The 12352-nt window shown below is 35.9% G+C and overlaps 1 protein-coding gene across 1 annotated transcript in view; it reads left to right on the top strand.

The window, feature by feature from the left end:
* LOC128557798 (TBC1 domain family member 31-like) overlaps nt 1-6542 on the top strand; it is a 43196-nt gene extending 36654 nt beyond the window's left edge. The window contains exons 18-24 of the mRNA XM_053546106.1: nt 176-268; nt 725-865; nt 1895-2011; nt 2434-2511; nt 3141-3297; nt 4761-4865; nt 5350-6542. Of these exons, the coding sequence (XP_053402081.1) occupies nt 176-268; nt 725-865; nt 1895-2011; nt 2434-2511; nt 3141-3297; nt 4761-4865; nt 5350-5486 (828 nt within the window). The 3' untranslated portion in view covers nt 5487-6542. The remainder of the gene's footprint in view (nt 1-175; nt 269-724; nt 866-1894; nt 2012-2433; nt 2512-3140; nt 3298-4760; nt 4866-5349) is intronic.
* Nucleotides 6543-12352: the final 5810 nt, after the last annotated feature.

Genomic DNA, 12352 nt, shown 5'->3' with positions numbered 1-12352 from the left:
TGAGGAAAAGGCACTGTCATTCATCGGCTACATTGTGTGGAGGTTATTCATTTTTTAGAATAATAATGTACTATGCATGTAAAAGGCTCTTATGAATAAATTGTTTGGTAATTATAACTGAAATATTATTAAAACATTGTGTGATTTTGTGTAAAACTGTAAACTGATATTTCAGGCATTATTACGTGACCAGGAGACAGAGGCGGCCATTGAAGAAGCAGAGATACGCAACATGGAACTACAATTGAAAAAGAAAATGTTTGAACAGGTATAGCATTCAGTTAACATTTAAAGGTGTTTCACAATCTTTATGATGTATGTAAAAACTCAGTTTTGTGTTTTTGCATGTTAAGTGAATTTAATGAAAGGATTAAGGTAAAGTCTTAAGTATCTGAGCTGAAATATCCGGTTCAGTCAGACCGAAGAGGTGCAGTCCTAGCACTTAAAAAGTTTTTGATATAATGTGAACTTGCGTATTTTCACACTGTAATAAGATAGTCTGCAAAGACAGTCATCAAACTTCATTAGCTGTGCTTGATAAAATATTTGTACAGGAACACAGAATTAGCAAATAAATTCTCATACAAATATTTATGGTGTGCAGTAGATTTAAAGTTACGTATTTCTGGAGCAGATCATATTTATTGCAGCTTATTTCAGTTTTTGAGGTGACATGTATTTTATTTTTGATTTTGATTTATTAAATGCTCTATACATTGGCTAGGAATTGTTCCGAGAATATGCCACATCATCACATCATCTTCGCACAGAGCAGGATATGCACCGTAAACAAGCGGAACTTGAAGATAGAATACAACAGAGATTGAAAGATGCAGAGCGAGAAAGAGAAATGGAAGCTCGCAAGGTCAGATTACTGTTGATTTTTTTGCTTTATTTTTTCGAAGAATAGGTAAAGCTATTGTACTCGTCCATTCCTGATTGTAAAGTTTTTGTGATCCACATCACTGTTGTGCCCTTTTTAGGGCTTAGCAATTTTTGGTTAAGATTTTTATTGTAACCTGGTATACTTAAGAAAAATTGTTGCCCCTGTTGTACTTACTTTAATGTCATTATAATTATGTCTCCTGCCACACAGTGGTGTGGGAGACATTTTTATCTACCCCTGTCTGTGTGTGTATCTGTCACAAAGCTTGTCCTCACTCTTAGTCGAAAACATTTCTCATCTGATCTTCACCAAACTTGAACAAAATGTGTTTGCCAATAAGTGCTTGGACAAGTTCAATAACTAGCCTAATCAGCCCAGGCACTTTGTATATGGCTCCTTTTGGTGTCAAAAATGCGCTTGCACTCTAGTGGTATAGGAGTCTTTTTGGGGTCCTTTATGTGCATTGCTCTAAGTAAACAGTATATAATTCTGACTTCCTATTTAGATTATTAGGCAGTTATGGGAGACATGCGCTTTTCTCAAAAGCAGCTCTAGTTATTTATTCATTTAACTTTGTCTAGGGACAAGGCTTTTGAATATTTGAGCATTGCTGTCCTCCCAACAGCTCTTGATAAAAGATTTAATCTATACTTCTAATGCATTGGTCAAATAGAAAGTGTTGTCTCTTTTTAACCTTCTTCATATTTGTAGTGATAAAAATTTGCTGTTTGTCCTTTATACTGCAAAAGCATTATTACTTACATGGAAACTTTTCTATGCTTACTTTGATCAACACACTTAAAATCCCACCAAATAAACTTTCAGCTAATTCTATGTCTATGAATTCATGTCCAACATATAATATTCATTTTTGCTGAAACTGTAAACTTTTATACCAGTGACCTTAAACAGTTTCACAGTATTTCCTTCAGTATTATATTTTACGATAATAAAACTAAAAATTTTTTAAAATCTTTGTTTAAAATAATGAAAATGGAAATATTACAGACAATGGAGGAGAACCTAGCTCGAGCGTCACAGAAGAACATAGATGTATGGGCGGGGAATGAAATGGAGTACAGACATAGACTGGAAGATCTTCAACGTGAGGTCAAAACAGTACAAGTAAGTTCATCCCTTCTAGTTAATAGTAAGGTAGAAGTTTCAAACCTGTACAGGTTTACCAACACTGGTGCAGGATTCAGTAAGTGACCCAGATCTTTAGACATGCATGCACATGTTTATAGAAACATTAATATAACCTAATTTTGCTGGTCAATACTGTGTACATTTAGGTGTAACGAGCATCTTGATTAATTTGTCACACAACTTTTTAGTAGATGGTATGTGTATTGGAATATCCAGCATGTACATTTTGTACTTTGGTCCCAATCTCTCTAGTTCCCTGCACCTAGTCATTTATGCTGAAAACCTGTTTCCTGTGCACAGACCTATTTACTTGAAAATATTTTAAAAGGTCGCTGAGAATACATGTACTGCTAGATATCTTTAGAAGTCAGTTTACATGAGTATGTTTCATATTTTAGTTGACAAGAATCAATGCAGAGAACCGTGGCCTGGAACAGGAGGTCCATAACTTGATGAGAAAATGCCAGGATAGAAGAGTGAGTTTCGATTATATATTGAAGTAATTGTGTTAATCTGTGAGATGGGCACCCATGATATTTGTTATAAAATAAAAGAAAGAACATTTTCTATATAAGTAACTTTAAGGGTAGCTAACTCATGCTATATTACAGAATTGTCCAACAAAATTGCAGCAGAAAGTATTTAATTCTCAAGGTCATCTATGTCATAACAAAAAGATGTTTTTCTGCAAGTTGTAGGTGTACAGGTACATTGTATTATAAGTACTGAACTGGGCTTTATAATCTTGTTCCAAATCGTCTGATGTAGTGGTTCAGTGGTAACACGCTGGACTAAGAAAGAGATGTTCTAAGTTCAAGCCACCTCTCCTCTAAGCAGAAATTACTAACATTCAGATCAGATTACATTGCACTATCATTCCACTTGAATGATTACCTTTCTTCTGGAAGAGGGTGACTATAAATAAAATCTCTTCTGCTGGTAAATTTGGAAAGTTGCAATATGTCCTTAGTTCTTCATAATTATGAAATGTTCTATATTTCTCATATAAAATGTTCTATATTTCTCATATTCTCATATAAAATGTTTTATATTTCTCAAATAAAATGTTCTATATTTCTCATATAAAATGCTCTATATTTCTCAGTTGGAGGAGCATGCTAATGGTGAAGAAGAACGCGATACTCAGCGTAAACTTTCAGACGAGGCCAATGCTCGGAGACTGGACTTTGTTGCGGAGGAGGCGGAGCTAGCTCAGGCACATGGCAGAGATCTGACAGAGGATGCTATAGATAGTACCTACAGTATGTACTTAGTTTACAGATTTTAAGGAAATTATTTTTAGCTCACCTGAGCAATCGCTCAATGTCCGGCGTCCGTCTGTCGTCTGTCCGTCAACATTTAGCTTGTGTATGCGATAGAGGCTGTATTTTTCAACTGATCTTCATGAAATTTTGTCAGAATGATTACCTTGATGAAATCTAGGCCGATTTCGAAAATGGGTCATCTGGTGTCAAAAACTAGGTCAGGTCAAAGAAAAACCTTGTGTATGCGATAGAGGCTGTATTTTTCAATTTATCTTCAAGAATTTTGGTCAGAATGAATACCTTGATGAAATCTAGGCCGAGTTTGAAAATGGGTCATCCGGGGTCAAAAACTAGGTCACTAGGTCAAATCAAAGAAAAACCTTGTGTATGCGATAGAGGTTGTATTTTTCAATTGATCTTCATGAATTTTTGTCATAATGATTACCTTGATGAAATCTAGGCCGAGTTCGAAATTGGGTCATCTGGGGTCAAAAACTAGGTCACTAGGTCAAATCAAGGAAAAACCTTGTGTATGTGATGGAGGCTGTATTTTTCAATTGATCTTCATGAATTTTGGTCAGAATGATTACCTTGGTGAAATCTAGGCCAAGTTCGAAAATAGGTCATCCGGGGTCAAAAACTAGGTCACTAGGTCAAATCAAAGAAAAACTTTGTGTATGCGATAGAGGCTGTAGTTTTCAACTGATCTTAATGAAATTTGGTCAGAATGATAACCTTGATAAAATCTAGGCCAAATTTGATCACAAAAATAAGTAATTCTTAAATTATGTTATATGTAGTATAAACTGATCTTTCCTTATATAACTGTTAACACACTGAAATAAATACGAAGTCCTCTCAAAATTTGTAAAGATGTTGTTTTATTGGCTAGAAAGAAAACTGAAGAATTCTTGTAAACATTATTCTTGTTAATTGTGAGTTTTATTTTTATTTCATGTGCTTTCTCTGTCACTAGTTCAAAACTCCAACAAAAAAGGCAAGTTTATACCGGTACATGTATGTTTTTACATGGTAAATCCAGCTGCATTGCTGCTTTCACTTTTCACTTCACAAATTCAACTTTTCTCAAATGCACAAAATAGGGCAAATTAGAGTAAATTTCCTGCAATAAAGTTTTGCACAAACTGAAAGTGTGTTACAGTACAGTAACAATATTTTAAGAGGATTTTAAGATACTTTTGAAATGATTTTCAGGATACACATTTCCACTGGAACATTACAAATATTTAAAATCAACTTTTATTTCTTGATGTTGTACATCTTGTATCAAAATATGTTAATGATTATATTCAAATGTTTTCACCCAAAGTGAATGAGAAGCTTTTAAAGAAAACTCCTAAAATTCTTAATTCCTTTTAAGTTCATTGAGATGTGATCATCCCAGATATTTATACATATGTTAAATAACGTTATATATTGTTTGTTTCCACAACTTCCAGGATCACGATTAGGTCAGTCATATCTAGAAGGAACAACAAGATCAGAATTGTTGAAATCATTTGAATCACTGTCAACAGCAGATACTGATTCCATGGCCTCTTCAAGTAAGTTGATTCATGAACTTGCCAACTTTATAAATAGCTTCTTCAAATGAGTTTTGGTAAGCTGCTAAAGTTTTTCTTATCATTTCCCATCATTGTAGTCCTTTTGCAAAATATCTTCTATTTCTTTGCAGTAACGTAGATTTGTTATGTTTTATGTGAACCTTTAGAATGTTTGATATTGTGCAGGTCACTATCGGAAAGTTTTCAGGGTTTGAAAACAATGGATGAGCTTTGAGTCATGCCAAGCAAGAACAGACGTTTGCCAAGCAGTGCTTTATGACCAGTTAGGTTTAAAGCATCTGATTGATTGTCTTTTTACCACAGTCTTTAAATTGCAAGTTTGCATAAGAGACTGGTCTTCAGGTTTTGGAGACAGTTCTTCAAGAAATCAAAGACGGGTTTCAAGCTTTTTCTTCTTAAAGACTTACAATAAAGCCATTAAAATTATATTAGATTAAAATCTAGAACCTATTTGATCTTCCAGTTTCCCTAGAGACAAAGCGACGAGGATTTGATGAAAGAGAAATTAGTTTGCTAAATGAAGTAAGAAGATTACGACAAAAGTTAGCCACAGAAAGTCGATCTCGGAAACCACCTCCTCTTGTCAGCTGCGACGCTTAGTTCTTGTATAAATGACCTATTTAAATAATTGTTAGATTGACTTAAAATACAAAGTATAGTTTATGGAATGTAATATACCTTGTCAGTTTAGCCAAAAAATTGGATAGTTTAAAGGGATGTATATATGAAAGATTTTGTACATGTGATAGAAGTATGTACAATTAGTGACATTATTCTGTGATAACTGTGATAAAATGTTCGATTGAAATGTTGTATATTGAAATATATTGGTACCTACCATACAGGTGTATACTTCTGTGTTAGTCTGGACAAACACGTTGACTTTGAACTTGTATTATAATCTGTGTAATTTTTTTTGTGTAAAAGGACAATTAGCGTCCATTTTGTGTTGGTAATATTAATTACACATTCTGTGCAGTCCACTTTCCTAAGAATCTCTATATTGTATAAGTATTATACAAAATTTCAATGTGTCATGAAACACGGTGCTTGTACTTTTGAGAAGCCAGTGATGTATGGTAAAAGAACCAAAGTTATCAGAAACCGTTATCTTTGTTTACTCAAAATATACCATTTTGTTAGAACAGTTTAATGTTGGTATATTGGTTATACTTTCTATATGTTTACAGAAGTAACAGAAAATGATAGTACTTGTCTGTAATTCGAGTCAGTAGAGTATGGTTTTGATTGAAATACGGTGGGTGACTTCTGTAGTTATGTGGAAATCTAGATCAATTAAAAAAATGTTCATCTATGGTAATAAAACTTCATCATAGAAAATTCTTGTTAATACTGTAGTTGCCACATTTACTACCTGATCTACATGAAACCATGTTAGAATGTTTGACGTATTGAAATATAGTTAAAACTGGAAGCTGGATCATCTGGAAAAAACTAAGTAAGCTGGTATATATTTCATGTGTTACGATGGCATCAACTGTACATGGTTAACTTCACTAGATTATTGGATCATGTCAATATTATATGTTTTTATACTGCACTTTGTCTACAGGCATTTATTTCAATAGATTTTCATATGTATGTACAATGCTAGAAAACTTAAAATGTCCAAATAAAAATCAAGTAAAGAGTTTACATATTTGTTTGTCATTGTATAAACAAATATTGTACCTGGTTCAGTAGGTTCTGTCTGGCTCAGATTTACAGTGTAGCATGTTCCTGGTGTTAAATTTACTCTATCAGTATATAAACAATTGACCATTGCAGTAAGTGTATTCAGATACTGTATAAAATCAGAAAAACTTGAGATATGTTTTGCTAACATTAGACTTACTATTTCCTAGAATATATTCTTCCCCAAACTCTGAGAAAATTTACAGCATGTTAAAGCTTGCAAAATTCAGATAATTTTAGTCACAAGAAATTATTCAGTAATACAGTGGTCCTTTTACAAACCAGTTCTCACAGCTGAGATTTATTTTGAAAGTTTTTATCTAGCAGTTTTAGCTCGACTATACAAAGTATATGGAGAGCAACCCTTCTCGACTTGTCAGCGTCCTTCCCCGTTCGCACCTTGGTTAAAGTTTTGATGCACATGGTCTTTATCTCTGTAATCCTTCAAACTAAGAATAGTTATTCCTCATTATCACACACATGGTATGTTGCAAGGGTTGTAAAGATATTTCATGAACTATCAGAATTTCGGGATTCTGGTGCACTTTCAACTCTTCTCTCAGTTATTACAAAATGGTTTTGATGACTTACCAGCAAATAGTTGTTCCACATCACCAACATTATATAACATAACTATGGTCTATTAACTCTGACACCAATTTTTTTATGAAATTCGTCCCCGTTTTACTAAAAAGTTTAGGGTTAGTTTTGATGCATTTTCACTACATTTCTGTTATTACAGATCGGATTTGATTAAAATAAAATTTGTTCCACATCGCCCTTATCATTTTGACACAAGGGACATATCGCTAGCACCAACGTATTGTGAACTGTCTCCCCTTTTACCTGAAATTTTAAGTTTTGATGCACTTTCACTCTACCTGTATTATTACCAGATTTGATTCAAACTTCTAATAGTTGTACCGCATAATCAACATACGACACAAGGGCTGTAACTCTTGCATCAATATTTCATGAAGTATGCCCCCTTCCTAGAATTTCAGTTAATGTTGGTGCACTTTCACTATCTCTTTTGATATTATTTAATGAATTTAATTCAAACTTAAAGGTTATTCAACATCAACATCCTCATCGTATGACACAAGGTCCATGACTGATCCAAATATTCCTGGAATTAAGTCTCCTTACTTAGTACATATACAATTTTTATGCCTTTTCACCACTTCTTTGTTGTTACTAAATGCATTTCATTCAAACTTTAAATGGTTGTTCCACATCATCACTTTTGTCATATGCTCTCGCCAATATGTTACGAGTTATGCCCCCTTTTTACCTAGAATTTCAGGTTCTAGTTGTGATGCACTTTTGTCCTATCTGTTATCAAATACATTTGATTCAAACTTAAAAACGTTTTTCCATATTAGTAGCCCCATGATACAACACATGATCAGTTAGTTTTGCAGAAATTTTTCATGCATTATAGCCCTTTTGTACTTCGTTAATGTTTTGATACTCTATATCTCTACCTGTTATTACTATAAATTATACATTTGACATGGACCTAAGCTATTGTCCATTATCTTCATCCACATAGAAGTCATTGAACACTGCAGTGACAGCTTCAGCTTCCTCCGATGTGTCAGATTTTACTCTCCAGCATAGAAATTACTAAGTAGAGCATACTGTCTCCTTTGACAGCTCTTGTTGTACAAACAAAATGAATTTGTGCAAAAAGATAGATGTTAGTCTATTGGAAAATTTTAAATACCTCGATACACATGTAAAACAAATATGAGGCAAGACTGACTTGACCACTGAAATGCTTTGTTACAATTTTGTAACCTTCAATAAAATTTTAATTCACTGCACTGACAACCAAATTTAGATCAGAACCATGAGGTTGGTGGTTGTACTCAGTTCTGCTATACTGCCTCAAGGGGGCACTTTTAATGTATTCATCCATACCACTGAGATAGTACTCTTTTTTTTTTCCAAAACAGGTATGGAGTTTAAAATCTTTGAAATGCATGCAAATGTCCATATATTTCTCAAAAATAGTGTATTTATAATACTTGAACCAAAAGTGAGTAATCTTGAGCTTTAATAGTCATATGAAAAGGAAAATTTGTGGTCAAAGAACTGTAACATGTCCTGGACATGTAGAGCAGAATCATCCAAGGGACATTATATATTATATGGATACTGCCTATTTAGGTGTACTTGAATTTCATTTTACATTCAACAGTGACTGGTAGTAGAACCCAGGACCTCTCACACCTAAGGCAGGCACTACTACTTTGCTAGAACAGCAGGGTCTGTTGCTAGGCAGTGTAAATACACCTGTATTCTCTACCCAACTACATTACATGTACTGGAACAATTTTACGATAATGACTTGTTATAAGTTTCCCAGATTATTGGTGTATTGAATTTTTCAGCTAGGAGGAATTTTTTTACATACAAAAAATATAATCTAATTTTTCCAACATTTGCAAAATTTCTCATGATTTTATGCTCCCCACGACTCCATTTACTAGGAGGGGGCATATAGTAACTGCAGCATCTATCCAATTGTTCATTCTGCGTTTGAGTCCAGTCTGTAACTTTGTCATTCATGGATGGATTTCAAACAGTCTTGGCACAATTGATCAGTTTATCATGACAATGTGTCACTTGCAAGAACCATAAATCTACTGATATTACTTCTTGAATTTTCTTCTTTTATAAAATGCCCATCCAGATTTCCAGTCAGGTCTGTATAACTTCATTCATGGAGATCTCCAAAAAAATCTTGATATTCAGCACATGACGATGTGTCAAGTGCAAAAACCATAAATCTAGCATTCTTCCTTTTTCAAGTTATCTGCCTTTATGAATGTTTTTGTCCAGAGCACATCTCTAAAGCTACTCTAGGGAATGTATGCAAATTGCACACAATGATAGAGGACATTTAGAGGAAGTGCAATATACATAAAGCATTATCTACCCATCTTAGAGTTGCCCTTGTCAGTGCGTCAAAATCTGTGTCATGCATATCTCAAAAAGTATTTGACCCAGTCAACAAACCTCAGAGGACTCGGGACAGGAAATTGTGCATATGATGTTTTAAACTGGATCTCACACAGCAAAACCAGTTATGGCCATTGACTTAGTCCAAAATATGCATAACAAGAGTGCCAGAATGTCACAATATACGCCCGTCACAGCAAATTTCTTTACTCTAGCTGCTGTTTTGCAAATGAGTTTTAACTTTGTGGTTGTTTAGTAATCACACAAAAAAAATTCCTTACCAGGTAGAGAGACCTTAAAATACACCTAAAATTTGAAAGTAACATCTATGTTGTACCACAGAAAGTGGTCTTGGTTTTTCCCTAAGGTCAATTTTAAAAAAGTTACAATATAAGTTATTTATAGTAACAACTAAGGGAAGTTAATCTTAAAAAACCCCCAAAAAACAAGAGCTGTCTCCATAGGATGACACATGCCCCCAATGGCACTTTGAATGAATAGTTATGGCCGATGTTAGAGTTTAGGACCTTTGACCTACGGAGCTGGGTCTTGCGCGCGACACTTCGTCTTACTGTGTCACACATTCATGCGTAGTTATTTTAAAATCCATGCATGAATGACAATGATATGGACCGGACACGCCCATCAATGCACTATCATGGAAAATGACCTTTAATGTCCAAGTGTGACCTTGACCTTTGAGCTACGGACCTGGGTCTTGCGTGCGACACGTCGTCTTACTGTGGTACACATTCATGCCAAGTTATTTGAAAATCCATCCATCGATGACAAAGATATGGACCGGACACGCCCATCAATGCACTATCCTTTAACGTCTAAGTGTGACCTTGACCTTTGAGCTACGGACCTGGGTCTTGCGCGTGACACGTCGTCTTACTGTGGTACACATTCATGCCAAGTTATTTGAAAATCCATCCATCGATGACAAAGATATGGACCGTACACGCCCATCAATGGACTATCATTTAACGTCTAAGTGTGACCTTGACCTTTGAGCTACGGACCTGGGTCTTGCGCGCGACACATCGTCTTACTGTGGTACACATTCATGCCAAGTTATTTGAAAATCCATCCATCGATGACAAAGATATGGACCGTACACGCCCATCAATGGACTATCATTTAACGTCTAAGTGTGACCTTGACCTTTGAGCTACGGACCTGGGTCTTGCGCGCGACACATCGTCTTACTGTGGTACACATTCATGCCAAGTTATTTGAAAATCCATCTATCGATGACAAAGATATGGACCGAACACGCCCATCAATGCACTATCTTTTAACGTCTAAGTGTGACCTTGACCTTTGAGTTACGGACCTGGGTCTTGCGCGCGACACGTCGTCTTACTGTGGTACACGTTCAAGCCAAGTTATTTGAAAATCCATCCATCGATGACAAAGATATGGACCGGACACGCCCATCAATGCACTATCCTTCAACGTCTGTGACCTTGACCTTTGAGCTACGGACCTGGGTCTTGCGCGCGACACGTCGTCTTACTGTGGTACACATTCATGCCAAGTTATTTGAAAATCCATCCATCGATGACAAAGATATGGACCGGACACGAAAATTGCGGACAGACTGACAGATGGACAGACGGTTCATAAACTATATGCCTCCCTTTGGGGGCATAAAAAAAGTCCACACAAAAATCTTTACCAGGTAGAGATTGGTCAAAATACACCTCAAAATTGGATGTAACATGCATGTTGTACTACAGAAAAGTGGTCTCGATTTTTCCCTACGACTAGTAATGAAGAAGTTACAATATAAGCTATTTATAGTAACAACAAAGGGAAGTAATTCTAAAGAAAAGAACTGTGCATGACACTTCCTCTCATGATGGTGTATAATTGTGCCAAGTTACATCAAAATCCCTCCATGCATGAAGAAGAAATGCTTCGGACAAAGTCATTCTTGTATCTGACCTTTGGCCTCTAAGTGTGACCTTGACCTTAGACCTAGGGATATGGTTCTTGCGCATGACACTTTGTCTCGTGGTGGTATACATTTGTGCCAAGTTATATCAAAATCCCTCTATGCATGAAGAAGAAATGCTCCGGACAAGGTTTTCATTCTTGTATTCTTTGACCTCTAAGTGTGACCTTGACCTTAGACCTAGGGACCTGGTTCTTGCGCATGACACTCCGCCTCATGATGGTGAACATTTGTGACAAGTTATATCAAAATCCCTCTATGCATGAAGAAAGAATGCTCCGGACAAAGTTTTCATTCTTGTATCCTTTGACCTCTATGTGTGACCTTGACCTTAGACCTAGGGACCTGGTTCTTGCGCATGACACTCCGCCTCATGGTGGTGAACATTTGTGACAAGTTATATCAAAATCCCTCTATGCATGAAGAAGAAATGCTCCGGACAAAGTTTTCATTCTTGTATCCTTTGACCTCTAAGTGTGACCTTGACCTTAGACCTAGGGACCTGGTTCTTGAGCATGACACTCCATCTCATGATGGTGAACAACTGTGCCAAGTTTCATCAAAATCCCTCTATGCATGTAGAAGATATGCTCCGGACAAAGTCATTCTTGAATTTGACCTTTAACCTCTAAGTGTGACCTTGACCTTAGACCTAGGGACCTGGTTCTTGCGCATGACACTCCGTCTCATGATGGTGAACAACTGTGCCAAGTTTCATCAAAATCCCTCCATGCATGTAGAAGACATGCCCCGGACAAAGTCTTTGGACGCCACCCGCCCATCCGCCTGCCAGGGGCGTTCCCATAATACGTCCCGTTTTTCAAACGGGCGTATAAAA

Source organism: Mercenaria mercenaria, chromosome 6 (assembly GCF_021730395.1).
Source record: "Mercenaria mercenaria strain notata chromosome 6, MADL_Memer_1, whole genome shotgun sequence".
In the NCBI taxonomy this organism is placed as follows: domain Eukaryota; kingdom Metazoa; phylum Mollusca; class Bivalvia; order Venerida; family Veneridae; genus Mercenaria; species Mercenaria mercenaria.
Note: the sequence above shows the minus strand (reverse complement) of the source record. Positions and strands in the feature narration are given on the sequence as shown.